Raw genomic sequence first — 28,000 nt, 5'->3', positions numbered from 1 at the left:
GGGACGCTCGGTGGCAGCCACTGCCTGCACCAGGGCAGCAGCCGGCCTGCCTGCACCTCTGCCCGCACCGCCCCGGGGGGATGGGACGCTGGATGTGGGCACAGGTCCCTGGCCATGGGGACAGTTGAGTCGCTGGCCATGGGGATGGGTCCCTGGCTGTGGGGACAGGTCGCTGGCTCTGGGGACAGATGGGACCCTGGACATGGGGACAGGTGGATCCCTGGCTGTGAGGATGGGTCCCTGGCTGTGGGATCGGGTCCCTGACCGGGGGGACAGGTCCTTGGCCATGGAGATAGATGGCTCCCCAGCTGTGGGGATGAGTTCCTGGCCACAGAGATTGGTCCCCTGCCATGAGGACAGGTATCCACCTGCTAGGTCCCTCCTGCTTCTGTCCTGGGCCCCTCTGCCAGCCTGGCTCTGCCTGCAGTGGGGCAGCGTGGGGCACGGCAGGGCCAGGTGACAGCAGGGGTGCGGGCTTGGCCCATGCAGCACCTTGCAGTGTGTTTATGCAGCAGGTCTGGGGCAGGGATGTCCGTGGGGCTCCCAGACCTCAGTCGCTGCCTTCATCCCGGGCCCAGCCAGCTCTCAGGCTCCCCGAGAGGCAGAGGTGCTGGCTGGGCTTGTCCTGAGCTTCGGGGGACGCTGCCCCCTCCCGCTGAGCCCCCGCCGGGCAGTGCAGGCACCCACTGCACCCCCGTGGGTGGAGGGTTCCCAGCCAGACCGGCTCCTCCAGCAGCGAAATGGTTAACGCCAGGCGCTACTTCCACCCCGGCTCTCCAGCCTCAGCCCCGCTGACTCCTGGACCAGCGCTCTCCTGGGCAGGTTGCTGGTCCGGGGCCAAGGGGAGGGCCGTACCGGGCACTCGGGGCAGCCTTTGTCCCAGGAGCGGGGCTCCGCGCTCAGGTACGCGCTGACACGGGGCCGAGCGCGGCGGCGCCGGGAGCAGCAGCCGGGAGCAGCGCGGGTGAGCGCGGGCAGGGCGGGGGCCGGGTGCCCCTCGGTGCAGCTGAGCTCGGAGGGGCGGGGAGGGGGGGGTGAGGGAGGGCTCTGATCCCGGAGCGCCCCGGCCAGCAGCGGAGCCGGGTGCTGGGGATGGATAAACACGGTCCGTGGGCTGGGGGGGCAGGAGGGAGAGGGCTGGTGCCCACGGTGCGAGGGGCAGAGGGGAACGGAGGGGACATGGACGGGGCATGGAGGGCACTGCGGAGCCCCAGCGCTCAGGGATGGGAGGCAGGGGACCGCTCTGCCTAGCAAAGATGCTCCCGACATGAACGTTCACCCTCTTACAATCTCAAGAGCCGTTTTGACTTTCAAATCCCAAATGTGCTCGGTGGTGAAGTCAGCTTCGCGTTTTCCTGAGCAACACACAGTTTAGATCCAGCAGTGCCTTTGAGCCTTTCCTCCTGAATGTTGAGGCCCCCTCTGTCCTTCCCCACAAGGGACACAGCAAGGTGAGGGACATCCCGCGGGTGTTTGTAGAGCACTTCGTTGTGTCCAGTCGTACACAAACAAGTGCAGCTACGGCCCAAGCGCTGTGCACAGCTGTGAACTTTCCACACGATGACATGGCCAGACATTGCTCCTCGCGGTGCTGTGCAGCAACGTGCCTCTTCTTTAACTCTGGAGGCATCACCACCACCTTCCCATCCCTGCTGCTCAACTGAAGCTGCACATGTGGCAGTGGGTATCAGTGCCACTGAAGGTGCCACCCAACGTGCCACTGAAAGGCTGGACAGATTGATAAGCTTCTCCCACACCTCTCAGCTACTTTTCCACCTGCTGGGCTCCCTCCCCATGCCCTGCTCTCCTTCTCAGGCCTCGCTGGCTTTGTGTTGCCTTCGGGTGTCGCCTCCTGCCCAATGAAAATGGAAATTAGTCCCTACCAGAAGCAGGAGGAGCTGATTTCCCATCTGTTCCCGCATGCAATTTATCACCATTTTGTATTGTTCCATCGCATGGTGCCTGGAACAGAATTTTCCAGGATGTGGGCTGGGCTGGGAACTTTTGCCACTGCTGTGTTACCCAAAGCAGGGGAAGCACATCCCAACACCACAGTTATATCTGGGCAAACTCTAGCAGGGCTGATAAGACTGGAGATGTGACAATACAGGGATTCATCAGCTGATACTGTATGATCTCTTCTGACCATAGCCACCATACGAGGGAGGGCTCCTGGCTATAGGATAAGGTCTGATAAGGGTTTCCTGTAGTCCCATGTCCCATGACGTGGGCCAGAAGAACAGCTGCTATCCATCATTACATATCTCCTGTCACGCAGGAGATATTGGTCATCCTTGTTCATCACTGGAGATGCTGACGCTGAAATAGGAATCCGCATCTCCTTTGACCTTGCCAAAGGTCTTTCCTATTCAAGCCACTGACCCAACCTGGTGAAAGGGTGAGGGAATTTCTCTGTGTTTTTATGCATTCGCAGGAGAAGTGAATTGTGTAGCCAAGAGACAGCCCCCAGTTCCCACCCCAAAGCACTGGTTGGGTTAAACCACTTCTCTAGGCTGTGTCCAGGGCTCTCAGGACATCCACCACTCAGCTGGAGTCTGGCTTGCAACTTGACGCTGTGGATGGAGGTCAGCCTGGCTCCCTGCAGGCATGCTGCCTGTGCTGCCGGTGGCACGGAGCAGGGCGGTGCAGGAGGAGGAGGGAGAGCTGTGCATTTAGAAAAGCACATCTGGACCAGCTGTGGGGTGCTGAGCACGTGGACATGTCAGCTGCTGTGTGCTGAGGCCGTTGCAGAGAACCAGACCCTTTGGCTTTGCTTCTCCACTGCAATTCCTTACAGATGCCTCAGGGATGATTATTCCGGGAGCTGAGCTCCAGCCGAATGAGTGGGAGGTACAGGACCTGCATCGTTCCCCAAGGGCTCCTCCACACCCTGCTGGCATTGCCCACCCGTGCAACGTTATCACCGTCGGCATGCCAGCTTGGCTGCGGGGCTGTGTGTGCCCAGAGCTTTCTGCCTCTGCCCTTCTGCCTGCCCCTGGGGCTGCAGGAGAGACTTGGGGATGACCTGCGGGAAGGGACACTGTCCCTGCATGTCTGCTTACCTGCTGTGGCATCACCAAGAGCCGAGGAGAGCTGGACCAGGGAGGAGACATGTGGCTGGAGATGCTGTTCCCCTGCCTGAAGCAGAGATCTGTCCTCTCAGGGACAGTCTGGGCCTGTTGGGCAACAGATGTGACCTGATGGTCCCAAGTCTTGTGGGACAGGTTTTGTGAGGGTGCAGGGTACGATGGCGGCCTGTGGGTGGCAGAGAGATGTGGCTCTGGGCCACGGCGGGGATGGCCGCACTGGGAACCTACCAGGGCATGGTCCTGCTGCCAGTCTGGGACTCCTGCTAGCGACTGCCATGCTTCCCCTGGTGACGCTGCTGGGAAGGGAGATGCTGACCCCCACCCAGCCAGTAGTTTGAGCAGGGCAGAGGGATGGGATCCTGGCTGCACGCAGAGAGGGGCCTGAAGGGCTGTGGTTGAGAAGGCAGGGCTGAAAAAGCCATGCTGAAAATCTGCCAGGGAGGGAATACTCAGAAGGAGAAGAGTATCCCAGCCCTGAGACTGCCAAGAGCCTCCCATAAGAGCAGCCATGCACCCCAGAATGGCTTCAAGCCCTTGTTAGGGAAGGGGAAAATCCCATCTTGACAGGTCCCATATCCATCCATGAGATTTGCATTTCAAATCTGGCTTTGCCAATGCAGAGGTGTGAGCTGAGTGTTGGGACTGTTCTTACAGGTTGGAGGAGGAATGGGCTACAAAGCCAAGGCCATTGCAGGTCTCCTGGCAGCCACCTGTGTCTTCAGCATCATTGCCCTTATTCTGAGCGTCGTGAACGTGAAGGATGTGTTTCTGCCTCCCAGCATCAAGGTAGGGTCCTTGGGAGGAGCGCAGCTGCCCGCGCTTGCTTGGGTGTAGGATTTTCCCCAGGTTTCAGGCAGGCTGTGCTGTTTGTCACCAAGAAGGGGACAAACTCCTGTGCAGGCTGTTATGCCAGGTGGCTCTGGCAGAGTGTAGTCGCTGTGACTGGCCCTACAGCATGTACAGCCTTTTCATTGCAGAGCATTGCCAGCTCAAAGGGCTTGTGATGGAGCCTTGTCCCTGATACAGCTGGTGACTGCAATGTCAAAGGGCTTTCCTGGCTCTGGTGACCCTCTTCATTTGACCACTCAAGGTTCCCCTGCCCACCAGGAGCTCTGCTGGCTCTCCTGGAGTTCCCCTCCCTCTGTGGGGGTGAAGCTGGTCTGCACCCCCTGACACCCCGTGTCCCCTCTGCCTCTGCAGTATGGTCTGGTGTTCGATGCCGGCTCCACGCACACAGCTCTCTACATCTACCGATGGCCTGCAGACAAGGAGAATGGCACCGGCATCGTCTCCCAGGTGGAGGTCTGCTCCGTGTCCGGTGAGTGTGCTGGGGTGTGCCCGTCCCTCTCCCCTGCCCCTGCTCAGCTGGGGGACACCGGGGCTGGCTGGCCCAGGGCTTGCCAAGGCAAGTTGGCTGGTTCATGCCAGGCGTGGTAAATGGTAAATGCCCCAAAGGACAATTATTTATTGGGCATTTATAAATACCCAAAGGGGGATTTTTTCCTGTTGCAAAGCTGTTGTCAGGCTTTGGCACAAGGACCGGTCTCCCTGGAAGAAAGGACCAGGCTAGCGAGGGGAGGTGGGGTCAGCTAAATGGAACATGGAGCTGGGGTGGGACTGGCAAAGGCCACCAGGCCAGGGCAGAGGTGCCTGGGCAGGGAGTGAGGGCTCAGAGCTCACCTCAACCTCATGTCCAGGCTAGGTGCTGGTGGAGTGGCAGTTACTGGTTAACTGCAAAGGTCTGGCAGAGGGCAAAGTGTAAGAGAGAGGGTGCTTAGGCTAATGGCAATAATGGTGTGCAAAGCTCGGGGGAAGGTAAATAGTGATATTTTCACGCCAGAGCCTGTCCCTGCCCACCGCAGGACCACGCTGGGTGCTCAGATCTGGTGCCAGCCTGTAAAAATAGGAACTCAAACAAGCTGTGCAGAGGCCACCTCTGCCTGTCCTTATCGGCTCTGCACGCCCTCCCAAGCAGGACAAAAGAGAGCCTGCCCCTTCCCCAGGGAAATAAGGAACTACTCTGTCTGTTGACCGAGTCCTTCAGGCAGCTCGGCCCCCCTGGGATGAAGCATGTGCTCAGCATCACAAGATGCACACCACAACCCTTCCCCTCCATCCAGAGCAGGAGCTCGCTGCCTGCTCCCGCCCTGTGCCGTGGCCGCGGCATGTGTGCTGCCTCTAGGCAGGCCAGCTCTCATCGCTGCCCTGCCACAGACACCCGTGGTAACGGCAGCGCGAGCCGGGGCACATGGAGAAAAACCCCTGGGGGCTTTCAGTGCGAATGTGTCCCCCGCTGCCCTTTTCCTCCTGGGTGGCTCTGAGCATGCCCCATCACAGGGTGCCCTCTTGCAGGACCCGGCATCTCCAGCTACGCAGACAACCCAGCTGGGGCTGGAGCCAGCCTGAAGCCCTGCCTGGACAAGGCCATGAAGATCGTCCCAGCAGAGCAGCAGCGGCAGACCCCCACCTACCTGGGGGCCACAGCAGGCATGCGGCTGCTGAGGTACTGGCACTGCCTGGAGCCGACCACCTCCCACCCCTTCCCCACCGCATGGTTCTGCATCGTAGCCAGCGCAGGGGGCTGGGACGGGGCCGGGGGGCACAGGGGGCCGGGGGGCACAGGGGGCTGCTGCTGCCCGGGCAGGTCATGGTGATGGGCAGAGCACCCATGTCTGCGGTCTGCCAGGGCGCCCAAGAGAGTGGCTCGCCGTGCCCGCGGGGAAACCCCCAGCCCCCTCCAGCAGCAGCCGGGCAGCAGCCCCAGAGGTGGATCAACCTCCTGTGCCAGACTGCGTTGACCTCCCCGCATGCTCAGGCAGAGCCCGCAGGCAGCATTTGTGGGGAGACTCCCAACGCAGCGGTTGAAGGATCTGGCAGCTTGCAGGAGAGCTGGCCGCGGGCAGGGCAGCGATGGAGGGGGATGTGCCCCGTCCCTGAGCAGGCCCGCTCCTTGCAGGAGACGGCAGCCTCTTGCTGTCAGCCCTGCACCAAAAGCTCCCCAGCCGCTGCCGCCTCCACCGCACGGTACTTGTCTTCTTCCCTCGGCAGGGAGCAGAACAGCACCAAGGCCGAGCAGGTCTTTGCCGAGGTGGCCAAGGCCATTGGCGAGTACCCTGTGGACTTCCGCGGAGCTCGGATCCTCACGGGAAATGAGGAGGGCTCCTTTGGCTGGATCACCGTCAACTACCTGCTGGAGACCCTCGTGAAGGTGTGGGCTGGGGGGCTGGGCAGAAGACGGGTGAGCAGTCTATACATCCCTGTCCTAGCTACATCCAGGTTTCTTGATTTGCAGAGGACAGAAAAATGTAGGTTTAGGGCACTAGTCATCCCAGTAAATGTAGCCTGTTGTCATGAACTGCACATTCCACTCCACTGATGTGATCAACAGAATCAAGGGTCTTTGTGTCCAGCTCAGCCGAGCCCTGTGCTCTCCACTTACGTACATGTCAATTTTGGTTTCACAGGGATGCAGCAATATCAGACTTCAGATTAATGTGTTACTCTTTCCCTCCACAAAGTCCCTGGATCGAAGCTAACGTGCAGCAGCCAAGAAGCCAGACCTCAGTGCTACATGGAGGTCTATGTGGGTCAAGGAGGACGTGGGCAGCAAGGGGTTAAAGAGGGAAACAGGACATGGAAGGTCCCTTGGGGGCTTCTGAGCCCACAAAACTTTGAGGGAAGGGACAGGGACTGTGACTCCCTCCAGTTCAGACTAACACCTGTTGCCTTATGGGGCCAGTTTTCCTTTGCAGAGAAATGGGAACATCCACAGGACACCGAAGTTCTGGGAGCTCTGGACCTTGGAGGTGCCTCGACACAAATAACCTTCCAGCCTGGAGTCACCATTGAGGACAAGAACACCTCCATCTTCTTCAGGCTGTATGGCACCAACTACTTGCTCTACACCCACAGCTACCTCTGCTATGGGCAGACGCAGGCGTTGAAGATGCTGATGGCAGCTCTCCACCAGGTACTGCAGCCACTGGTCACCAGAATCTACTTAACCATTTCCCATTGCCATGAGAAATGTCTTCCCAAAATTTTGGGCATGCCTGTGGAAAAAGAATTAGGGAATTGGGAATTTTCACAAATTCAAAAACCTGAGACGTAGATTTTGGCTACTGAACCAAAAACTTCTCTTATTTGGGTGGAAGGTGGTGGTGGTTCCCTGCCAGGGCTCCCTTCTCCCCAGATGTTGACATGTAATGGCATTTTTTTGTCATTTCCTAAGCCCAGCTCTATCCTTAGGTTCTTCGCTGTCCCCTCAGACATGGCACAAAGTGTTTCCTTGGCTGAGTGGTTTCCAGGTATCAGCTTCATTGAAATTAAGTGATTTAAAAGGCCACCAAGCCTCCACTGAACAATAAATGCAACATCCAGTTAGGAGAGGACAGGGAGCCCAGTCACCCAAGGGACGTGATCTGGCACCTCCTGGCTGGGATTATCAAGTCTCCAGTCTTTATACCCCTAAATAAAGAGAGCAGGTGAGGCAGAGGACTGAGGCTCCATGCAGCTCGGTGCAGAGATGATAGAGAGCTGTTAATGGGGATTGAATTAACTCACCCTTCCTCAATTTCTGCCCAGAGGGAGGATTCCCAACACATCTCCTGCACAAGGCTCCACCACTAACCAGTGTCCTCCCGTCTCACCTCGGACGGAGCGCACAGCCCAGCGCTGTGGAGACAGAGATGCTTGGGGAGCATGCAAGCGGGATGCACCTCTGGTCCTTTCTGGGCTAGGGCCTGCAAGACGCGGTAGGGACAGAGCGAATGCCAAGAGCAACAAGCTCTCTGTGCAGGCAGAGAGCATGCGCTGCCCTCGAGAGCAGGTTGCCGTCCCCGTGGGGAGGCACAGGCTGGCAGTGGCATGGCCACCCCAGCACGGCTCAGTGGTGGGGCTGACAGCAGGACCGGCAAAAGCCATGGGCAGGTAGTCATGCAAAGGATGGATCCTGCTTCTCCTCAAATCCTCCTAGGGTCTAGATCCTGCTTTCTGGGAATGTCTAAGCTGTGGGGTAGGGTCCCACTGGCATCCCACACCAAGCCCCACTAATGGCTCCCACTCTCTCCAGGGCAGCCCGTCTCCCCAGCAGGTATCGCACCCCTGCTACCCCAAGGGATACCAGGAGACCGTCACCACCGCAGACCTCTATGACAGTCCCTGTGTCCATGCACCAAGCACACCCAGCCCTGCACAGAACATCACGGTGACAGGGACGGGGGACCCAGCAGCGTGCAGCACCGCCGTCCAGAAACTCTTCAACTTCACCTGCGGGGCCAACAGGACGTGCGGGTTCAATGGGGTTTATCAGCCGCCCGTGCGGGGACAGTTCTTCGTAAGGAGCCTCCATCCCTGTGGCTGGTGGGGGGAGGATGGAGGGTGGGAGTCTCCCCTGCCACTGGTTGTGGGAAGGGGTGGGGAGACAGGAGACCTGAGAGCTGGTCCCATCTGCAAACATCTTCTCCTATGCTGGGAGGTGGCTTCTGCCTCCTGCGATGTCCCAGCCCTCCCTGAGGGAAACGGGAGGATCTTGTCCCAAGGAACAAGTCTGAGCTAGCTCAGAGTGCAAGCAGCAGCCCCAGGGCTTCACCGGCTCCAAAACTTTCTGTAGACCACCAAGTGGGTGCTGGATGCAGAACCCTGTGAATTACATGGGATTTTGTCCCCAGGCAAGAGGGGCTCCTGGGTCTTTTTTTGAGTGAGGAAGATGTAGTTTTTACCATCTTTCCCTTATCCCCCAGGCCTTCGCTGGGTTCTACTACACCTTCCACTTCCTGAACCTGACCAGCCAGCAGTCTCTAAATGACGTCAACTCCACAGTCCAGACCTTCTGTAAGAAGAACTGGGCAGAGGTGAGAGCCCTGTGAAGGGCAATGTGCTTGTCCCGTCCCAAATCTCTGCCCAGGAAGCAGATGCCCTGCTGTTCCCTGGGCCAGGGAGGGTTTCTGAGCATCTGTTTCGTTCCACATTGCACCATGTCCCTGGTGGCCCCACAGCTGGTGGAGACCTTCCCACAGCAGAAGGGGTTCCTACACACGTACTGCTCCAAGGCGATTTACATCTTGACGCTGCTGCTCGATGGCTACAAGTTCAACGAGCACACATGGAGCAGCATCCACTTCAGCCGGCAGGTAAACACCCCGCGGGGCAGCGGGAGCGGGTGGGCAGCTGCGGCCGCATCCTGGCCCTGGCCCAAGAGCACGTTCAGGAGCGATGTCCCTGGAATCCCCTGCACCAGAACTACGTCCCTGCCTCATGCCTGCCACCCAGTGAGCCCAGCATAGCTTCATTCTTCTCACCTGCCCCCAAAGCTCTAACACCAGCTTGTTTCTCACTTACTCTGGTGTCAATGTAAGCTAATTTTAAAGGGGTCAGAGAAGTGCAGAGCAGGATTTGGCCACTTTGGTCTCCAATGTTGGGCAGAATTGACTTGAGCATCAGAGAGGCGACGGTGGCCCCATGACCCATTTGAACCAGAATATGACCAAATTTGAAGGATCATGGGGCAGGATGAAAGCTCGGATCCAAAATCCTGTGCAGGTCACAGAGGCACATCTGGACCAGAGCAGTCATCCATGTTCAGCTGCTCTTTAGTCTTTGGGAAGGGGGAGAGGAAAGCTCTCTTTGGAACTGGTGCTGGTGAGATCAGGTTCACCACAGCCAGGTCCAGGTGTGAAACCACAGCTGGGGCAGCTCATGGCAGAGGTGCCCCTCAGTCCCTTGCACTGAAGCTACCGGTGCCTGGGAGAGGGACTTTTGGATGATGTCCTCTGCTCTCTCACCTCAGGCAGCAAACACAGACATTGGATGGACGCTGGGCTTCATGCTGAACTTCACCAACATGATCCCCACAGAGGCTCTGGAACACATCAAGGGGCACCAGCCCAGTCTGTGGGCAGGCGCCGTCTCCTTCATTGTGCTGGCCATAGTGGCAGGTCTGGTGGCCGTTTTCTTCCAGTGTTCCTGGAAAACCGAATAGCTCCCAGCATCCTGCCCACTGAACCAGGCAGGGAAGTGGTGCAAAAGAAGGTGGAAGGGGGACAAGAATGCGGGCATTATACCCACCTCCATTACTCAGGAGGTCTAATTGGGTCATCTCTGTAAAGACATCAAAGATGACAAAGGTGTCTTGAGGTCTCTGAGTACCTCCAAGAGGAAAAGACTCCCAACTCCAGCAAAAAATTTAATCTGGCTGACAAAGCTGACTGAGACTTGGTGGCTAGATGAAGCCGGATAAATTCAAACTAGAAATAAAATCCTTTTTGTTTTTCAACTACCAAGGTCACTAACCAGCCCAGCACAGTCTCCTTGGCACTTCCAGTCTTGCTGGGCTGCCCTCCCGCCAGCCGTGGGAGGCAACCGGTGATGGAGAGCAGTGATGGCCACCTAAACTCTGAGGAGAAGGGTGACCTTATCTGTATCTTGCCCTGTGCAAGATTTCTGTAGTGTGTAACAGAGTATCTTCCCAAAGACACTGTCAGCTGTCTTTAAAAATATTTACTGGCATATCTCAGCAGAAAAATACAAGTGGAAGTTGATTTAAGAGCTGCCAACTCTGGCTCAGGGTTTATTTTATATTCAAGTTACATAGCCCAGCTCTGTCAGACACCAAATCCATAGCAGGTTCCAGCTCCAGGCACTTGAGTGTTTTACGTCCATCAGCAGAGCCCAGCACAGCTCAGCTGCAGGAACCAGACAGTCATTTCAGCCCTTCCAGCTCCAGCCACCAGCCCAGTGGGCACTGTGCAGCCAGCCCTCTCCCCAGGCCCTCCAAGGCTCTGCTGGAGCCCAGGGCTGGCCTGAGCAGGGGGGGTCCACAGCTCCTCTGTGCTGCGAGACCCCTGCCCATGCAGCATCGGGCAGTAACATCCAGGCAGGATTTAAGGGATTAAGGAAAGAACCAAAGGCACCTGGGCTGAGGAATGGTCAGAGCCCCACAGCACTGGCAGACCCATGGGGTGTTTGCTGTGGAAGATGATATGCAGTGGTCCTAACCCAAGGTGTTATCCCATATACCCTACTGCAAACTGGTCACAGAGCCCTTCCCAAAGAGCAGCATCTGCCTGGTGGAGATAAGGGGATGTGGCCCAAGGGCCCGGGGAACTGGGCTCTGCCCCTGCTCACCAATGGCTATCCTTGGCTTCGTTGTGAGGCTCAGCCTTCCCAGCCTGAACTTGAGCAACAAGGGAGAGGGGGTGAAGACCTCCATCCAGAGGAATCTCTTCCCACCCAGCAGCCTGAGCCCCTGAGGTCTGAGTGGCAACATGGACATTTCCCACAGCCGAACACGAGATCCCTCCCCATTCTCTCTGCCCTGCGCAGGCACAGCTTCGGCAGAGTAAGCACGGAGGTAAAAATGCCATCTCTGGGAACAGGCTGCAGAAAATGCTGTCGGACTGCTGGAACTGACCCCATGGGATCTGCAGGTGGGGGACATCTCCTGTCCAGGTTCAGCAGAGCTCCTGGCTGTGTTGGCTGTGGCCCAAATGAGCTGGGACTGGTGTCTCCCACCCCTGGGAGATGGTGCAGGCAGAAGAAGGTTCCTGTTTGCTATAGGAAGGCAGCACCACCACTGGTCTGGGTCGCAAAGCATTTGGGGAAGATGCCAGTCTTGCCATTGCAGCATCCTTCGAGCCAGTCCTCATTCACTGGGAAAACACAAAGGAGCAGGATGAGCCCTGGCCCACATGAGTGGTGTTAGCGAGATTTTTCATGGCTGGAATTTACCTCTGGACAAAACCCAGCGCAAGCCTGTACCTCCTGAGAGTACAAGCCTGAGACAGCACTGGAGAGGCCAGCTATTCCCCCGTCCCTCCCTGCAGCAGACTCCAAAAGCCTGCCCCCGTACAGCCTGCAGACAGCACTGGAGAGCTACCTTCGGAGAGAATATCCAGCACATCTCCCTTGCTGAACTCCAGGTCCCCCGGTCCCTGTGCCAGGTAAGAGTGCTGAGCCAGCATCCGGTAGAGGACAGGTCTGCCCGAGTGGGAGTCCGAGTCCTATAGAAGAAAGTCAGCACTGATGTTGCAAGGCAAAGCAGAGACTAGATTAGACTCCAGCACAGCAGAGAAGCTTATCACAGCCCACGTACCTGGCAGCAGAGTGTCAGCCCACCATCTGTCAGCTGCTGCCACATCTTCCCTAGATCATCCTCGCCTGAAACTGCACCCAGCTCTTTGCCATCCGAATGCCTGTAGCTGCAAGGGTTTGTTAACACAGCTCAAATCATCTCATTTAAAGCCAAACTTTGAGGCAAGCCTAGCCCTCTACCATCTTCAGTCTGCAAAGTCCCCTTTGTAAGTAAGTCAGCTCTGAGCTTGTCGCCTTGCACAATGACCTGGGGCCACCCTGCATGCTCAGTGGGCAGAAACGGCACTGTCAGGGAGTGACACTGTCGCCTCCTCACACACTTACTGGAGGGCAAGATCCTAAACCCTCCCGACTGCAGATGGTGTGTCCCCAGGGGTGTCACAGTCAGGGAGGCCTCGCCCCAGGACCAACTCCCAAATCGCTCTGCATTGATCTGAGTGTATCTTAAAGGCTGAGCTGAGCGGGAGAAAATCCAGTAAACAGCAGCTGCATCTGCACAGAGTTTTTCCTTCTCTTCCCTCATTTCTTGACCACGGTACAGTTTCCTGGGAAAGATCCTTTGGGCTTCCACCGCCCACAGAGCACACGCTGTTCTCCAAACCAAAAGCCATAGTAAGATTAGCCCTGCAAAGAAGGCTGTGTGCTCACAGCTTTGCTGAACCTCTGCTAGAGTGCTGTGACCCCAACTAAATGTTCCCAGGATACCAGACACAGTTGGATGCCTGTATCCTCAGGGGAAAGGCTGCTGCTGCCCCGTCACACACACGTGTGAACACGAGGGCCTGGCTGTGCTGCAGCGTACCTCAGTTTCCCTCGCTCTGCCTGTTGCCTGAACCGCTCCCCCAGCAGCACCCGCAGGTCGGGCAGAGATGGCACCTCGCCTGCCCTCACCACCACCATGCACTCGCAATGCGCTCTCAGCACAACAGGTCTGTCCGTGCTGGATGAAGCTTCTCCTTGGGTCGGTGAGATCTGCTGAGAGATGGGGCATGGTGGAGAGTCTGGTTATTCAGGACACTCATATCAGTGACAAGTGCTGTTCCTCAGGGTCGGTATTGGGACCGGTGCTGTTTAACATCTTTGCTGGTGACGTGGGCAGTGGGATCGAGTGCACCCTCAGCAAGCTTGCCAACGACACCAAGCTGTGTGGTGGGTCAACACGCTGGAGGGAAGGGATGCCATCCAGAGGGACCTGGACAGGCCGGAGAGGTGGGCCCATGCGAACCGCATGAAGTTCAACAAGGCCAAGTGCAAGGTCCTGCACATGGGTCGGGGCAATCCCAAGCACAACTACAGGCTGGGCAGAGAATGTATTGAGAGCAGCCCTGAGGGGAAGGACTTGGGGGTGCTGGGGGATGAAAAGCTCAGCATGACCCAGCAATGTGTGCTCGCAGCCCAGAAAGCCAACCGTGTCCTGGGCTGCATCCCCAGCAGCGTGACCAGCAGGTCGAGGGAGGGGATTCTGCCCCTCTGCTCCATTCTGGTGAGACCCCCCTGCAGTACTGCGTCCAGCTCGGGGGTCCCCAGCACAAGAAGGACATGGAGCTGTTGGAGCGAGTCCAGAGGAGGCCACGGAGACGGTCAGAGGGCTGGAGCACCTCTGCTATGGAGACAGGCTGAGAGAGTTGGGGTTGTTCAGCCTGGAGAAGAGAAGGCTGCGGGGAGACCTTAGAGCCCCTTCCAGTCCCTAAAGGGGCTCCAGGAAAGCTAGAGAGGGGCTGGTGACAAGGGCAGGGAGTGACAGGCCAAGGGGAATGGCCTGAAGCTGCAGGAGGGGAGATGGAGATGAGATCTGAGACAGAAATCCTTCCCTGTGAGGGTGCTGAGGCCCTGGCACAGGTTGCCCAGAGAAGCTGTGGCTGCCCCTGGCTCCCTGGCAGTGTTCAAGGCCAGGTTGGATGGGGCTTTGGGCAACCTGCGCTAGTGGATGGTGTCCCTGCCCATGGCAGGGGTGGGACTGGATGGGCTGGGAGGTCCCTTCCAACCCAGTCTGTGATTCTATGATCAAGAGAGGTGACACAGACACAACTCCTCGTCTTAGTGGTACCACGTACTGCTAGCGCAGCATCAAAATGCAGATCTGAATTTCAGAGGGGGAACTATGAATTCAAAGCCTGGGATCACATGCTCCTCCCATGACCCAGGAAGCCTGTTTCTGGGTCCAGTCACACAGGTACCTGCCAACCCCAAACCAGTATGAGCAGGGCTCCCAATTCCTCCAGCCAGCTGGAGAGGTGCAGCCAAGTCCCTGTGTTCTGCTGCCTTCTGTCTGGAGTACAGCTGCCAAAAAATTACTCCAAAAGCCCTACAAAGAGGGGTGGCAAAGACAAAGGGAGCAGAGCTGGTTTGCAGCTGGCACTGCCAGAGACGTGCTGTCCCCAAGCGGACAGAGGAGCGATTCCAGCTCCATCACACACAGTAGTTGGTAATGAAGGTGATCAGAGGACATCATCCCAGAAGAATGCAAATATGAATGAATTGTGGTACCCAGACTGACAGGGACAGAAAATGTCACAGAGGAGGAGGGGGAAAGGAACAGCAGATAGTTCAAAGACAGCTCTCTCTTGCAAAACAGGCTGTAAAGCGCACGTCTGAGACCACTGCTGCGTCTGGGGCTCTTGGCTCCTTGAAGGGTGGCAAAAGGGCACTGCCCTGGTAAGCCTCAACCTTGGGCTGCCTCACAAAATGATATGGTCACAAACTTGGGAGTGGTGGAGGACAGACCACATGGGACCCTCTCTTTGGAATGGGAAAATGGGCAGAGGAAGAGTTTTTCCAGTGATTTTAGGGCAGCTCAAGAATTTTAGAGGATCTGGCCAGGAACCTTGCATTTTGCACAGCCTTGATCTCTTGAGGCTGTAGCAGCTTCGGCTTGTGAAACACCTTACCTTGAAGTCTGTTTGGGCACCAGCATCATTTGCAGGGGCATTTTCTCCCCCAGGAGATTCTGCAGAACAAGAGCAGAGGAACGGTGCTTGTAGTCAGCAGAGGCCTCCACAGGTCTTCCGCAACCCACTAGCACACACGCAGCCATGGCTGCAGTGGACAACCAGCATCTCCACGCACTCCTAAAGCAGGGGTGCTAACATCCACCAAGGTCCCTGGTCCGGGGGCTACCTGGCTTCTGCTTCATATGGAGTCGGCTGGGAGGCACCTGGGCAGGAGGGAGGGGGATCCCATCGCTGATCTTCTGCAACAGAACAACATCAGAAAGGACTGAGAAGACACCAGAGACGGGGCAAGGCTGGTGTGCATGACAGACTGTGCACCCGATTTCTGGGTGTAGCCCCAGAGAGAGCCCCAGGAAGATCAGTTCGTTAACTGGCTGGATGAGGCGGAGCACTCAGGTGATGGTCTCTGCAGCTCTCTTGGGTAGCAGGGGTGATGAGAGGTTTGGTGGGACACTCCCTTCACCTCCCTGGGTTGGTGCTGGAGCAGAGGGATGCTGCTCATGCTGCGCTAAGGGCTCTCCCCACCAGCTGCCAGCTCACCCAGCCAAACCCAGGATGGTCCCAGTGCAATATCCATGGAGCAAATGCCCGAGTGTGTGCTATGGTCAGAGGTTCATTTGGAGGGGAAAAAAAAAAAATCAGAGCAACATCAGAACAACCATTTGCTTCAAAAATCTCTCACAGGAAATAGGGGTCTGAGTCACACCTTGCTGCACAGGGTGCAGATGGAAAAAGATTGGGATCGTGTGCGCACGTGCCTGCGGCAGAGATGGGAGTTGAAGGAAGTTTTCCTAAGTCAAAAGTGAGGGTTTAGGACTTAGGCACATGGTCTCAAGGCAAAAAGCAGTGCCTGTTTAAGGTATTACTGTCCCACTGCAGGAGATTAACGTGCTCTCACTCTGCTGGTGAACTAGAACATGAGAGCACTCCTCACCCACTTCCATGCCGTAGACATCATGGGAGCAGGCTGGACAAGCACATGCCTCAAGCCCTCAAACTCATCACTGTGTTCCAGAGCCTGTTTGAGAGCAGCCTTCAGTCAAGGTGTCTCAGTGTTTCACGCTCTATGTTTCCCTTACACAGTTGTCCTAATCTGTGATAATCTTACAAATAAATGTCTCGGATCTCTTGGTCCCTTCCTCACCCCTAGTTACAAGGTCATCAGCTCACCCATTTATCCATCTTTGAGGCAGGCTCCAGAAGAGAGCTCGGTATGCGCAGCTTCTGCAGGACACAAAGCAGAACAGGGTGAGACAGGAGCTGCTGCTGTGGCAGATGCAGCCCCAACCCCCCCAGCCCCAGTTCTGTCACCCCCCTCCGCACTGCTTCTGCCCTCGCAAAGCATCACTGCCTGCTCACCCTACTGCAACATGGATGTGCCCACGGAAGGGCCCAGCATTGGGTACGGTAGCCCACATGTTTTGTGCTCAGAAATTGCTAAACAAAATCCAAGGGTCCTTTTGCATCTTTTTCGGCTGAAAGCAGCGGTGCTGAGTGGCTGCAATATAACAGACCAAACACCCACCAAGCCTAGAACGCTGCTCCTAAAACAGATGCTTAGGCAGAGAGCAGCAAGGATGGCGAGGGATACCAGCCCAACAGCATTTCTGTGTCCTCTGACAATCACGGCTATAGAGCTAATTTCAACTGATCATTGTGAGTAAGTATGCTTTTTTTTCCTCCCAGTGTCTATTATTTTACTTTTTTTGACTTTGAATTTCATCTGACACTTCGCTGAGCAGTCAACCAGCACATTCAAGTACTTCTGTAACTGTTCATTGTTAGCTCCAGATGCTTCAGTCTACGCAGAATGGTTTGACTGTCTGCCATGGAGCATGGTCACCTTAAGAAGCACTATATCACTATCCCTATCACTATATCACTTAGGAATATGCTAAGTGCTGAGGTCACAGCAGATTCTCTGTGGGGACGTCCTTTCTTTAAAAAAAAAAAAAAAAAAGAAAAAGAAAAACCTGTTCATTTATGCCCACCCTTTATTTCTATATTTTGACCTGTTATCAGCCCTCAGAGCACTACCCCTCTTGCTCAAACAGCTCCCTGTTTTAGTGGTCTTGTGAAGAATATTTTGACTTTTTTGGGACTATAGGCAGATAATATATTCACTGGCTCAACCTAATCCAGGTATGCACTGGCTCTTTCAAAGAACTTACGTAGACGTGAGAAATGGCTTCCGTCAAAAAAAGATTTTCCATGTTGTCATATTTATCTGTTTCTATTCAATCTGTTTACACTATAGTTCCCCAGTCTGCAGAAAGATGTCAGATTTGCTAGGCTTTAATTTCTTAGGTCTTCTCTAGAGCCCTTTATAAAACCTGCCTGCACAGCTGAAACCCTCCCAAACCTTCCCGAAGTTAGCGGAACAGAGGCACTACACACCAGGTAAGGACCGACCTCTCTCCTTGGCTCCGTTAGAGCTCTCAGGTGACAAACACTGCTCTGAATGCTGGTCCTTGGTGAGGTCTGCTATCCTACACAATAGGAGAGCACAAGTGCCCAAAAAGATGCCCTTGTGGAGCTACAGAGGGGAATGGCAGAAGCTGGTGGGAGCCAAGTGTCAGAGAAATCTATGGTTAGCAACCAGCGTGTGGAAATGAGCTCCTGAACTCATCCTCTGCTCTGCAGTGCTACCAGTGGGTCCCCAGGGAATGTGCCCAGAGGGTGGCAGCGAGCTCCTGTTCACAAGCAGGGCTGTGGTCTCTGCCGGTGGGGATTGGCTGGAAAGCCCACCCAGGTTCCTTACCTGGCCATCATGTATGGCTGTAGCCCAGCCATCTGCTCCTCTTGTCAGCACAAAGACCAAACTGCTGGCTTTCACTGCCAAATTCTCCGAGTCCTTAGGGTAATAGTGGGACAAAACTCGATAGTAGCCTGATTCACTGTCTCTGGAAAGAAAGAATGGGAATGAGAGCTCCTTTACTAACCCTGGAGTTCTGCTGTGGGATGGCTTTGATCCAGAACACCGCACCCATCCAAAATGGCACTTGCCAAAAGTTTCAGGTGTTGAGAAATTATCATTTCCATTGCTAGTCTTTGGTCCAAATGGGAACAAAAGGAGGTTGGAAAACACTCAGATTTCCCAAATGCAGCTTCCCCATTTTCACTGTGCATCCTCCAGTTCAAAACAACTATTGAACTCATCCCTGAATTACTGTTGGTACAATATCATCAAAACAAATGACTTTTCATGTTTTTTAAACCCAGATTGATTTTTGGTTCAGCACAGCAAGGCCAGGAGTGATTTCTTAGAAGCTTTGTCCTGAGCATTAGGATGGGGCAGCTGAGGAACCTCTGTCATGGACCTGGGCGGGTCCCACCTCTCTCTGCTTCCATTCCCCAGCCATGGCATGATCCATGGCTGTCTCCCAAGACTCTTGAATCAACTCCTGCAAAGTGCCCTGAGATTCTGGCATGAGCGGTGCTACTGAACTGCAGCGTCTTTTGCAGCCACGCAAGCCTTTGTGTGTTTGTCATTCACTCCGCCCTTCATGAGAAATGGGTGTGGATCCCAGAGTCTTCAGACAAAGACATCAGAGAACAAAACATGACCTTCTGAACAGAAATAGTGAGAGAAGAGTTAGACCAGGGTGGAACTGAACACTTACCGCAGAGCATCAGCACTGGGTTCATAAAAGCCCTGTTTCTGTGGGAGGAACAACAGCCTCTATTTATAACAGTACCTCATACAGCAGCAGTGCCACCTTATTTACTGTTCCTCTGAACACTACACTGTGGTATTCCGTGGTATTTACTTTTGACCACATTTATCACATCACAGCACCCAGTTAGAAGTCTGCTGCTCCGCACCTTACCAGGACGTACCTTCTATTTCTCCCCTCCTTCTTTATCCCACCAGGTGGCAAGTAATAAAACCTTTTCCCCTACCCTTGGTTCTAAGAAACTCATACTACAGTGCAAGGCAGCCACGCTTACGCTGACAAATTTACTAAAGTGCTGGGCAAACGTGTGTTGAGCATAGCAAAGTCTCCGCTGCTGTTTTGACATGGCAAAAAGACAAAAATGCATCTTCAAAGGGCTGGAGACTCACATCATTCAGCCAATGCTGAAGCCCACCACCTGACTTTGAACGGCCCCATGGATCCAGGCTGATATTGCACTGGTTTTTTTTAACAGTGTGTTCTTACCCTGATGGTGTTAGGATCTGAGGCCCTACCTGGAGCTTGGTGACAGCTCCATTCCTTCTGTCACAGCTATGTCCTGCTCACCTGAGGCCTGAGAGGCTCGAAGCCAATGTACTCGTCATTGGGAATGATGGACGAGATCACCTGTTGGAGGACAAAGAGACTCTCAATCTTCACACAAGGTTACCTACTCAGACCCATTTCCTTCTGACATCCTGAGGTCAGGCACAAAGTAGAGCTACGCACATAGGGGAAAAAGCAGAGCTGGATTCCCAAAACAGCTTCAAGCGTTTGTGTCCCTGGTTTTTTTTCAGTCTTTCCAAGGTTTCTTTAGAAGTATGTGAATGAATTACTTTCCCTTTCCTTTATTCCTGCTGGAGCTCTCTGGCCTGTGGCACTTCTGCTGACTGCATTGGTTGCAGAAGGGATCAGAGAAATTCTCTGCTGACTTGTGACAACGCGTTTGTCTCCCAAGTGCCTGCCCGTCCCACTGGGAATGCAGTAGTGAGTAGGAGCACGCTGGAAGAACGTGCTCCTCTTGAAAATGTCATTGTCAGCAAAAGGACAACCACAGGGTTCCCTAAGTACCTGCTCAGCTTTTTCAGAGTTTAAAGTGACCAAGCTTGGGAAGGTTTTTTAGCACCAAAGTGCATTTTTGGTAGAAGAGGTGGCAATTCTAACAAATTCCAGCTTCTGTGTCCCAGATGCTTTGACAATCCTGCTCTTGGGTCTCCACCAGTGCAGTGGTCGGTGGAGCGGCCAACAGTAATGCTCGCTGGAGATGTCAGAAGGTGGGATTTTAATTCACTTGCTGTTAATCTTAATGATTAAATGCCTGTTACCTTGGGTTTACCCAGGAAATCTTTTGAATCCAGCTGTTCAACTTCCTTCTTTCGTGGTCTGAAAAATTCCCCAAGAGGAACCTGCATGGGCTCTAAAAACAGACGGTTCTAGGGCAAGGAAAGCAGATAAGGGAAAAGCCATCAATTAATATCAAAGGAAACATAACAGCAGTGAAAAGCAAATATAGCTTCCCTATGAGTGCAAGATCAGCTCCAGGAAGACTTTGGGGCAAAAATTATGCCTGTGAACTTGAAAAAGATCACTCAGGTTTAACAAGCACATGTAAACTAAAAGCTCAGTAGCCACTACCCAGTGCTGAGTGGAAGACTAACTCTGTTGGCATGGGATGGGTGGGAAGAGAGGGCAGTGGAGTAAGGTTTAGTAAACAAATCTACTAAGCAGTTTTTCTATTTGACTTCAAATGTTATTTTTTTCTCCTCTGTTCAACCACTGAGTAGCATGCGAACAGTAAATACAAATAATACACTAATGTAAAGCACAAAGGTGATGCTAGAAGAGATGATCAGATTTAAAAGAAGTGATCATCTCTTAGAAAGGATACAAATAAGGAAGTATGGAGGGAGCAAAGTAATGAACCCTCCAGGAAGAGTAAATCAGAGATCTGCAAGTCGTTTCTGATCATAAAAGAGTCTAAAAGGAAACTGCTGTTTAGAACCAACCCTGGAAACACTTTTACACTCTCCTTAAGCTCTAAAGGTGTCTGTCGTTAATATCCAAGCTGTCATCAATTGTCACTGAGGCCAAAGGGATTTTAAAAAGTCAGCCAGTGTCATGAAAAGCGAGACTCTCGAAATCTGCACTTGTAGGGTTTCTGCACATAAACACTGCATAAGGCAACTTGTTTCACTGTATGAGTACGAATAGAACTAAGCTCCTGGACAGCAGGGACTAGAAGGCAACCTCCCCAACCTGAGAGGTTATCCCATAATTTCCCACTGTGGTGTTTCTGTGCTATGAAGCACCTGGGGGCAATGGAATTACTTGATTAGCTGAAGCACTAGTTTGGTAGAGCATCCCATGCAAATAGCACATGCTTAGACTCCATTACCAGGTGACCAAGCAGGTGGGTAGACAGGAAAACCCAAACACACAACAATTAGTACATTCTTATCTTGTGTTTCTTAACTTGAGCCCAACAGACGTACCCAGGAACTCACAGAGATGCTCTTACCTGCACCCGCTCAAGGGCCATGTCCAGGATTGCTGTTCTTCCTTCGGGTCTCCACACAACGGCCTTATCCAGGCTGGCTCTGGCCTCCTGCCACTGCTGGAGCCGGCACTGCGCTGCTGCAGTGCTGTACAGCACCTGGAGCGCGCAGGGAGGGAGCAGAGCTCAGAGGGCTGAGCTGAGCAGACATGCAACGTGACTTACTGAACTCACCCAAGACACAGGGACCAGGCGCTGAAACACCACAGATACACCAGCAGCACCAATCTACTCCCCACTAGCCACAGGAAAGGCACTCTGAGCAGCACAGCTGAAAAAACTTCATAATCAGAGTGGGAAGAGATAAAAGCTGTACCTCCAGGCTAGCTCTGTGGTGGGTTGGTGCTACTAGCTCTGCTTGAGGCAAGGGGAACACCAGAAGAAGGCTCTGGTACTACACAAGTTTTAATCTTATCCTTCTTGCATCTGAAAGGCCAGTAAGGATTTTCTTGGCAAGTTGCATGGGTTTCTTTCTGTGTGCAATTAGGTAATATTTTTTGCTGTGCAAAATAATTCTGACTCCATTTCACTGCAAAATGACTTAATGGAAACTGTTTCACATTGTAGTGGGCTGTGAACATGCAAATTGTCAGCTGTAGCTTTACAGCATGTAAGTTCGTTCAGTGGTGAAGTGGCAAAGTGTGGGAGTATTACAGACTGGGTGTTGGGAAGCCTTGCTCTGTGTACTGAATTAAGAGTGGGAGATCTCTTGTCACTGGCCAACAGTCAGGGTATGGAAAAGCTGCTGGCCTGTGAGGCAGAAGTGTGGCCTAAGACTCGCTGTCACATAGCTCACTATCTTATGTCACAGGGTTATCAGCTTTGTGGTGTCTGGATGCCAGCAGTGCTTGGGACAGAGAAGCAGCTAATAGGATGCTTTTTCTTTACTCCTTAATCACGACAGTAGAAGACTGCAGTTTGGGGGGCAGTGTGGAATGGCAGTCCTGAATATCTATGGGAACTCCAGAGATGCTCCCTCTTAGAGAGGCAAGGCAGCACCTCTCATGCAGCTCAGAAGCGCTATAGCCTTGCAAGAGGCAAATATTGCTGGATTTTCAAACCATACAGCATGTCTCCTCTCCCTAGAGAAGATCAGATGCAGCATGTGAGAGGCTGTGCACAGGGAAAGCTGATAGCACAGTTCTGCAGGAGGACTGTGTTTGTGCATTTTGAAAAATGACCTGCAGGTAGATGTAAGGACGAGATACAGACAAATCAGGATGTAGATCCCGAGTCTGGTGTGCCAGCAGAGTGAGTGCACGTGTCCGGGCAATGCCTAGAGCGTGTGAAGTGAGGAACTGCGTGTTCACACCAGAAAGGGTACTGACCTCCTCCTGATGGCCTCAGGGCATCCTGCAGCCCTGCACCTCCCAAAGGGAACCTATCGTTTCTAAGTGTGTGTGAGCTCAGAGAAGGCAGTGCTGTGGCACTGAAACTGTTACAAACTATGATGTTTGGGTAATACCACAGATGCCAAGGATAGCTTCTTCCTGCCAGGTATAAGGTGCATGAAAATTGAGTGAGACTGAATGACGAGTTTCTGGGCACGCTTGACTTGAGTTACGCAATGACTCCTCACTCTCGCGGAAGTAAAGAATTAAATACTCTTTCCTCTATCTGCTTTTCAGTCTGTGTGTGCGGTCTCAGGACAGAGGACAAAATGAACCCTTGCAGTTAAGTACAGTTTTTAGGAGTCTTTTACATTCCAAATATTACAAATATTTACAATCAATTCAGACTTACATCTTTTTTGAACTGGCATGTTAACTCCATATAACAAAGAGCTGCAGAATGAAGTGTTCCAGAAGCAAAACACAGCTTGCAGCCCAGTGTGTAAGTTTAGACACAGAGGTAATGCTAAGACCAGTTGCTACAGTTGTAAAGATAGGCTTTCATGCACATAAGTTTCTTAAGTCTTCATTATGGACCAGTTTTGTTCCCATCTGTCTGTACTTCAACGTATTTCAGCTTTTAGAGCTGAGGAGTTCACAAAACTTATATGCATATTTACACAGATAAGCTAAAACCCCCAATGTGTAAATTCCTGTGCATCTGCTCTGAACAATTTTACTTTTCAAACTGTGTAATTTATTAAACTCTTCAGAAATGACATTGATTTATGACTTCCATTATTAAGTTCCTTTAAAAAAGAAAAAACTGCAAGCAGAATTTTTCTACTGTTCCAATGTACTGTCTTGAAAAGCTCATGGGTTACTAATGCCTACTGATTAATATCCCAACAGAGGGGAAGAACTGAGATAGGTTCACTCTTACCTCCCATGCATAGAGTACGTGCCTCAGCCCCAGCTGCTTGTAATCGATGAAGGGATTTTTTCTTAGATGACTGAAGGCCATATGATAGTCAGAGAGAGCTTCTTCATACCTGCAATGCAGAGATGACAGAAGAAAAAACTGAGACTAAAAAAGCTGAAGACTCTAATTAAGCAGCTCAAAAATCAAGCTAGCAAAATGCACATATTTTTTCTGCAGCTTGGATGAGGAGAGCTGCACCAGAGATGTGTGTCAGCTCGTGACCATAGAAAATTCCCTGTCCTCTCCTTGTTAGAACAAAATGAACATGGTGTGTCTGGGATTATCGGTACAGTTTTACTGATCGGGAGGTTTTGATACTTAAAATAAAGTCACAGTTCCAAGGAGGAGAAAATGTAAAGAACAGTGATTAACAAATGCTGTGAGCTCCTTGCCGAGCTTGCTGCTGGTGGTTTTGTCCCAGCAGATGTCTTGGAGGAGAAGCGAGGGCTGGGAAACCCTGGCCGATGTTGAGCAGTGAGTGAACGTGCATGGCCAGAGCAATGTGAGCAGAAATTTAGAGAAACTCTAAGGGTAAGGAGGGAATTAGTCTGAATTTATGCCAGCTATGCAACTGAAATCAAAACAGGTTCCTGGTGAGGCTGCAGGTGGTGAAAGGAAGGGTCCAGGAACGGCTGTACAGTGGTCACCCGACCGAGAGCCAAGAGGAAGTATCCAGGTGGACGTGGGTGGATGGGAGCAGCGTCTGAGGAAGGCAGGACCCATGGGGCGCCGGTGGCCATCACCTCCTCGGGCAGGAGGCAGGTCTGCCAGCTGTGCTGCCCCTGACCTGCTGCACAGCGTGTGTGCTCGGGGCAGGCCTGCTCCGCTTCTGCCAGCCGTGGCACAGCGCTGGGAGCAGAGCGGAGCAGCTCCAGCGTGCTGGCTGGGGCTCCAGCATCCCTAAAGGCACAGAGTGTGTAGTAGCTGTGAGTGCAGACCTGCTCACTTTAACTCCCCACCAGAAATATAGTCATTTTGTGGAAATTAAGGTCTGGAAAATAACGGGAAAGAGAATAACTGAACTTTGAAGGTAAGAAGGGATCTGTGCAGTCCTCCACCCACCACTCTGAGCAGGATGTCACTGTAATTTAACCATGGAAACAATGAGCAATCAATCCCATGACACTAGTGGAGCAATCCCAACATTAAATCAGTGAGACTGAGAGCAAGCCCACAAAATCCACTGTCAGCAGAGAGTGACAGTCAGACACTGTGGGCAGACTGCATTTTTAGGAAGGCCAGACTCAGGTGTACCAGGTGAAGATATTTTTTTCATTCCCAAAGACAACCTGAACGGCAGCGTAACCTCCTGGCAGCCCCGCGTATGGGAGCAGCTTCTTTCTCTGTGTGTCCAGGACAGTAATGCCAGGTATTAGCCACTCCTAGGGCTCTGGAGCTGTACAGCTTATACCTTCTCAGGCTTAGCAGAGGTAAGACTTGCTGACCTGTGACAGGGTTTACAAGGCCAAACTGGACCTAATGAACTGTTTAAGATTGCTGGAAGAAGTGAATTACAGAATCACAGAATCATTTAGGAATAAAGTATGACTAAAAGAAGAAAATCAAAGACTGAAATGGATATGCGCCTCACTCACATTTCCAGCTGCAGGTGGACAAACCCTCTCTGAAAGAAGCCAACAGCTAGGGAGTTGTCCTTCGCAACGGTTTTATCAAATGCCTAAGAAGAAAAACACAGACATATCCCAAGGATCGGTTAGGACCTCTCCTGTTGATGCCTGGCACCCTGACAGCCATGTCCAAGCTGCATTTGCACTGGGCACAAAAGCCGTCCTTGGGCTCGTGACCAGCTCCGAAGCACAGGGCTGCCATGCGGGCTGGGGGGCAGCACACAGCTCCAAGTCATCTGTCAGGTCTTGGCTCTGTATGAGCTGAGCTTCAGGTTTTTATCCTTCCTTAGTAAAATGGACCGGACATAAATAAGCTGTATTTGCCATCTGGCACCTTGTAATGGGAAAACTGTGTTGCCTGGAGCAGGGTTTGCCCTGACAGTGGGAGCAGCGGGACTAGCCGGGCTGGGGAAGGCTGTTTGAAGCAGGCTACGGTGATGACTACGTGAAAGGATGCAAGGGAGAAAGCTGAAGGGCTTCACACAACACACCTACAAGTCAATATTTCTGGTCCAGTTTCACAGCTAAATACAGGCAACACTGTGCTGGGAAAACCGTCTCAATGTCTTTCTGAGAAACCTAGGAGGTGTGCTCCTTCACTCGTCATTGCAAAGAGATGGTATGTAGATAATGAATCAAGCCTGAAGCCCTAGACTTTCATGATACTGCCTAGAGAGGGATAGCATTACAGCGGCGAAAAGACGTTGCAGGAGATCAGGGAGCGACTGTGCTGCTCGGTGACGTGGTGGCTGGCTTCTCCCGTGACTCTGACAGCATACCTTGCTTTAATGTCTGCTTTACTGTGCTATAAAAGAGAAAAAATAACCAACCAACCGTTGTCCTACACGGAAGTATAGCCAAGCTTCTTCCCAGTCAGTGGCCATTCACCGGGACCAAGACGTCTCTCCTGGGCACCACGGTGCTGCGCTCGCCGTTGTCCCTTACAGCAATTGCCCTGCCCGGGGCTCTGCCCTGACAGGCAGCCTGAGCCCGTCTTTGTGCTATTTAAGAAATGGCTTGGCTGCATCTCCTCCCTGGGCAGCTGGCTGACAGACAGACAGCCGGACAGCCGTGCAGACATGCTAGGCGCTGTAATGAAAAGGCTTTTCCTCAGGGCGCTTGCCTGCCCGCACCGGTCCAAGGGGCAGCAGGTTTTCCAGCACAACGGGGGTATTTTTGGCAGCCCCGACCCCTTGTGCAGGGCTGCGCAGGATGGTCTGCATCCATCGCCACTCGCCTTCTATTAGCTGGACGGGCAGGATAAGAAACGCCGGATTTCAGTTCCTTCGAGTTGCAGCGTTATTCCCTCGAAAACTGAGACGGCAAAGCCGTGCCCCCCGACTCCCCCTCCCCGGGTTTCCCGGCCGGGGCAACCAGCCCGCCGCCCCTCGCTCACCCGCAAGGCCGCCTCGGGCCTCCCTGCCAGCAGCTGCACGCAGCCCACGTTGAAACAGATCCTGGACGGCGGCTCCGGGATGGCGGCGAAGATGTCCAGGGCCGCGTCCCAGTGCCCGCCGTCGGCCGCCAGCACGCCCTCGTGCCAGCGCCTCACCAGCTCCCGGTACGCCATGGCCCGCGGACGCGCTCCCCTCCCCGGGCCGCGCCTGGCCCCGCACCTGCCGGGCCGCCCCTGGGCGGGCAGCGGGGCGGACGAGGAAGCCCGGCCGCCTCCGCCCGCTCCTCTCCTTGCCGCGGCGGGGCCGGGCGGGGGCGTCCGGCCGTGTCTGGGGGAAGAGAGGCGAGGTCGGGGGCCACAGACTGAGCGGGAACCGGGGGGATGCTGGCTCCTTGGCCCCTAGCAGCGAAGGGCGACTGAAAAGCCACCAGAGGAAAGGCCCTGGCAGTACAGCGAGCGGCCAGGACTGGCGCGGCCCACAATGCTGGTTTTTGTGGGTCTTTTAGTTAAAAAGAGAGATTCTCACGGTCCTACGAACGTGCGCGTCAACTACAGCACGTGCGGTAGGCAGAGGGGCGCCGCCGCGCTCTGGTAAATACGGTAATCCCGGCCCGCCCCCGGCCCGCGGGACTCGCCGCGTTCCTACGGGCGACACCGCCCCCTGCAGGCGCTGTGCAGCGGTGCCCCCGGAAAAGAGGGCCGGTGGGGGCGCGGGGCCGGGCGCGGGAGGTTCCGGGGCCGATCGGGTTTGCCGCACGGAGCGGGTGACTCCGGAGTTTCCCGTCGCCGCTTCCGGGTCGGTGCCAGGTGAGTGGCAGGAGGGGGCGGCCGCACCGGGGCGGCCCCGGGCCGGGCTGCGGCTTCTCGGGGGTCTGGAGCCGCGGTGGGGCCTGCGCCGCCGGGCCCGGTTCCCCGCGCAGCCCCAGGGTGGGGGGAAGCGCGGCCCGGCCCTGTGCGGGGCAGCGGACTTTGAGCCTGGGACGCCCGAGAGGAGCGGGGCGGGCGGGGGGCGGCGGCGGCGGGGCCGCTCCGGGTGTACGCGGTTCCCAGCCGAAATAAAGCCACGAAGCGTCTCTCGGCCTCCCCGGGTGGCGTCTCCCGGCGGAGCTGCGCACCTGCGGTATTTACGGTAGTCCCCGCGGGCGGGAGGCACCGCGGGGGTGTCGCTGCGGGCCGCCCGTCCGTGCCGGTGCTCGAAACGCCCTCCCCCCGGGCCTCGGCGTTGGGCTGCGGAGCGGGGAGCTGCGGCCCACCCCTTCCTGCCGACGGCGCCACGGCCCCCAGGCCGAGGGACCCCCTGAG

General features: G+C 54.3%; 3 protein-coding genes across 39 annotated transcripts in view; 2 read left to right on the top strand and 1 right to left on the bottom strand.

Moving 5' to 3' along the window:
* The first annotated feature begins 835 nt into the window (after window positions 1-835).
* On the top strand, window positions 836-10,640 carry ENTPD8 (ectonucleoside triphosphate diphosphohydrolase 8). Its single transcript, XM_054848396.1, has 10 exons — window positions 836-964; window positions 3,744-3,875; window positions 4,290-4,407; window positions 5,442-5,592; window positions 6,138-6,297; window positions 6,829-7,059; window positions 8,161-8,424; window positions 8,831-8,941; window positions 9,086-9,220; window positions 9,877-10,640. Exons 2-10 carry the CDS (start codon window positions 3,756-3,758, stop codon window positions 10,066-10,068), a joined length of 1,482 nt encoding a protein of 493 aa, XP_054704371.1. The 5' UTR covers window positions 836-964; window positions 3,744-3,755; the 3' UTR covers window positions 10,069-10,640.
* On the bottom strand, window positions 10,624-27,914 carry NOXA1 (NADPH oxidase activator 1). Of its 5 annotated transcripts, none has more exons than XM_054848391.1 (15): window positions 27,814-27,914; window positions 25,270-25,352; window positions 23,636-23,744; window positions 21,326-21,460; window positions 20,133-20,240; window positions 19,375-19,434; window positions 18,754-18,791; window positions 17,892-18,033; window positions 16,301-16,354; window positions 15,297-15,369; window positions 15,068-15,126; window positions 12,982-13,154; window positions 12,181-12,286; window positions 11,965-12,088; window positions 10,624-11,737 (listed from the first exon to the last, which is right to left on the bottom strand). In XM_054848391.1, coding segments are annotated over exons 2-15 (1,281 nt in total). In that variant the 5' UTR covers window positions 25,272-25,352; window positions 27,814-27,914; the 3' UTR covers window positions 10,624-11,639. The 5 variants fall into 5 exon arrangements, with proteins under 5 accessions (XP_054704366.1, XP_054704364.1, XP_054704363.1 ...); XM_054848389.1 differs by lacking the exon at window positions 27,814-27,914 and adding an exon at window positions 26,699-27,247 and having other exon boundaries at window positions 15,297-15,366; XM_054848388.1 differs by lacking the exon at window positions 27,814-27,914 and adding an exon at window positions 26,699-27,243 and having other exon boundaries at window positions 12,982-13,151.
* The window catches only part of EXD3 (exonuclease 3'-5' domain containing 3), a 295,827-nt gene continuing 295,202 nt past the window's right edge, over window positions 27,376-28,000 (top strand). For 25 of the 33 annotated variants that reach the window (XR_008579990.1, XR_008579989.1, XM_054848354.1 and 22 more), the window contains exon 1: window positions 27,865-28,000. The gene's annotated coding sequence lies outside the window, so the exon portion shown is untranslated. Of the gene's footprint in view, window positions 27,506-27,864 lie in introns of those variants that run through there. The other 8 variants (XM_054848351.1, XM_054848338.1, XM_054848350.1 and 5 more) reach the window with 2 other exon arrangements.

Source organism: Grus americana, chromosome 20, assembly GCF_028858705.1.
Source record: "Grus americana isolate bGruAme1 chromosome 20, bGruAme1.mat, whole genome shotgun sequence".
Lineage (NCBI taxonomy): Eukaryota > Metazoa > Chordata > Aves > Gruiformes > Gruidae > Grus > Grus americana.
Note: the sequence above shows the minus strand (reverse complement) of the source record. Positions and strands in the feature narration are given on the sequence as shown.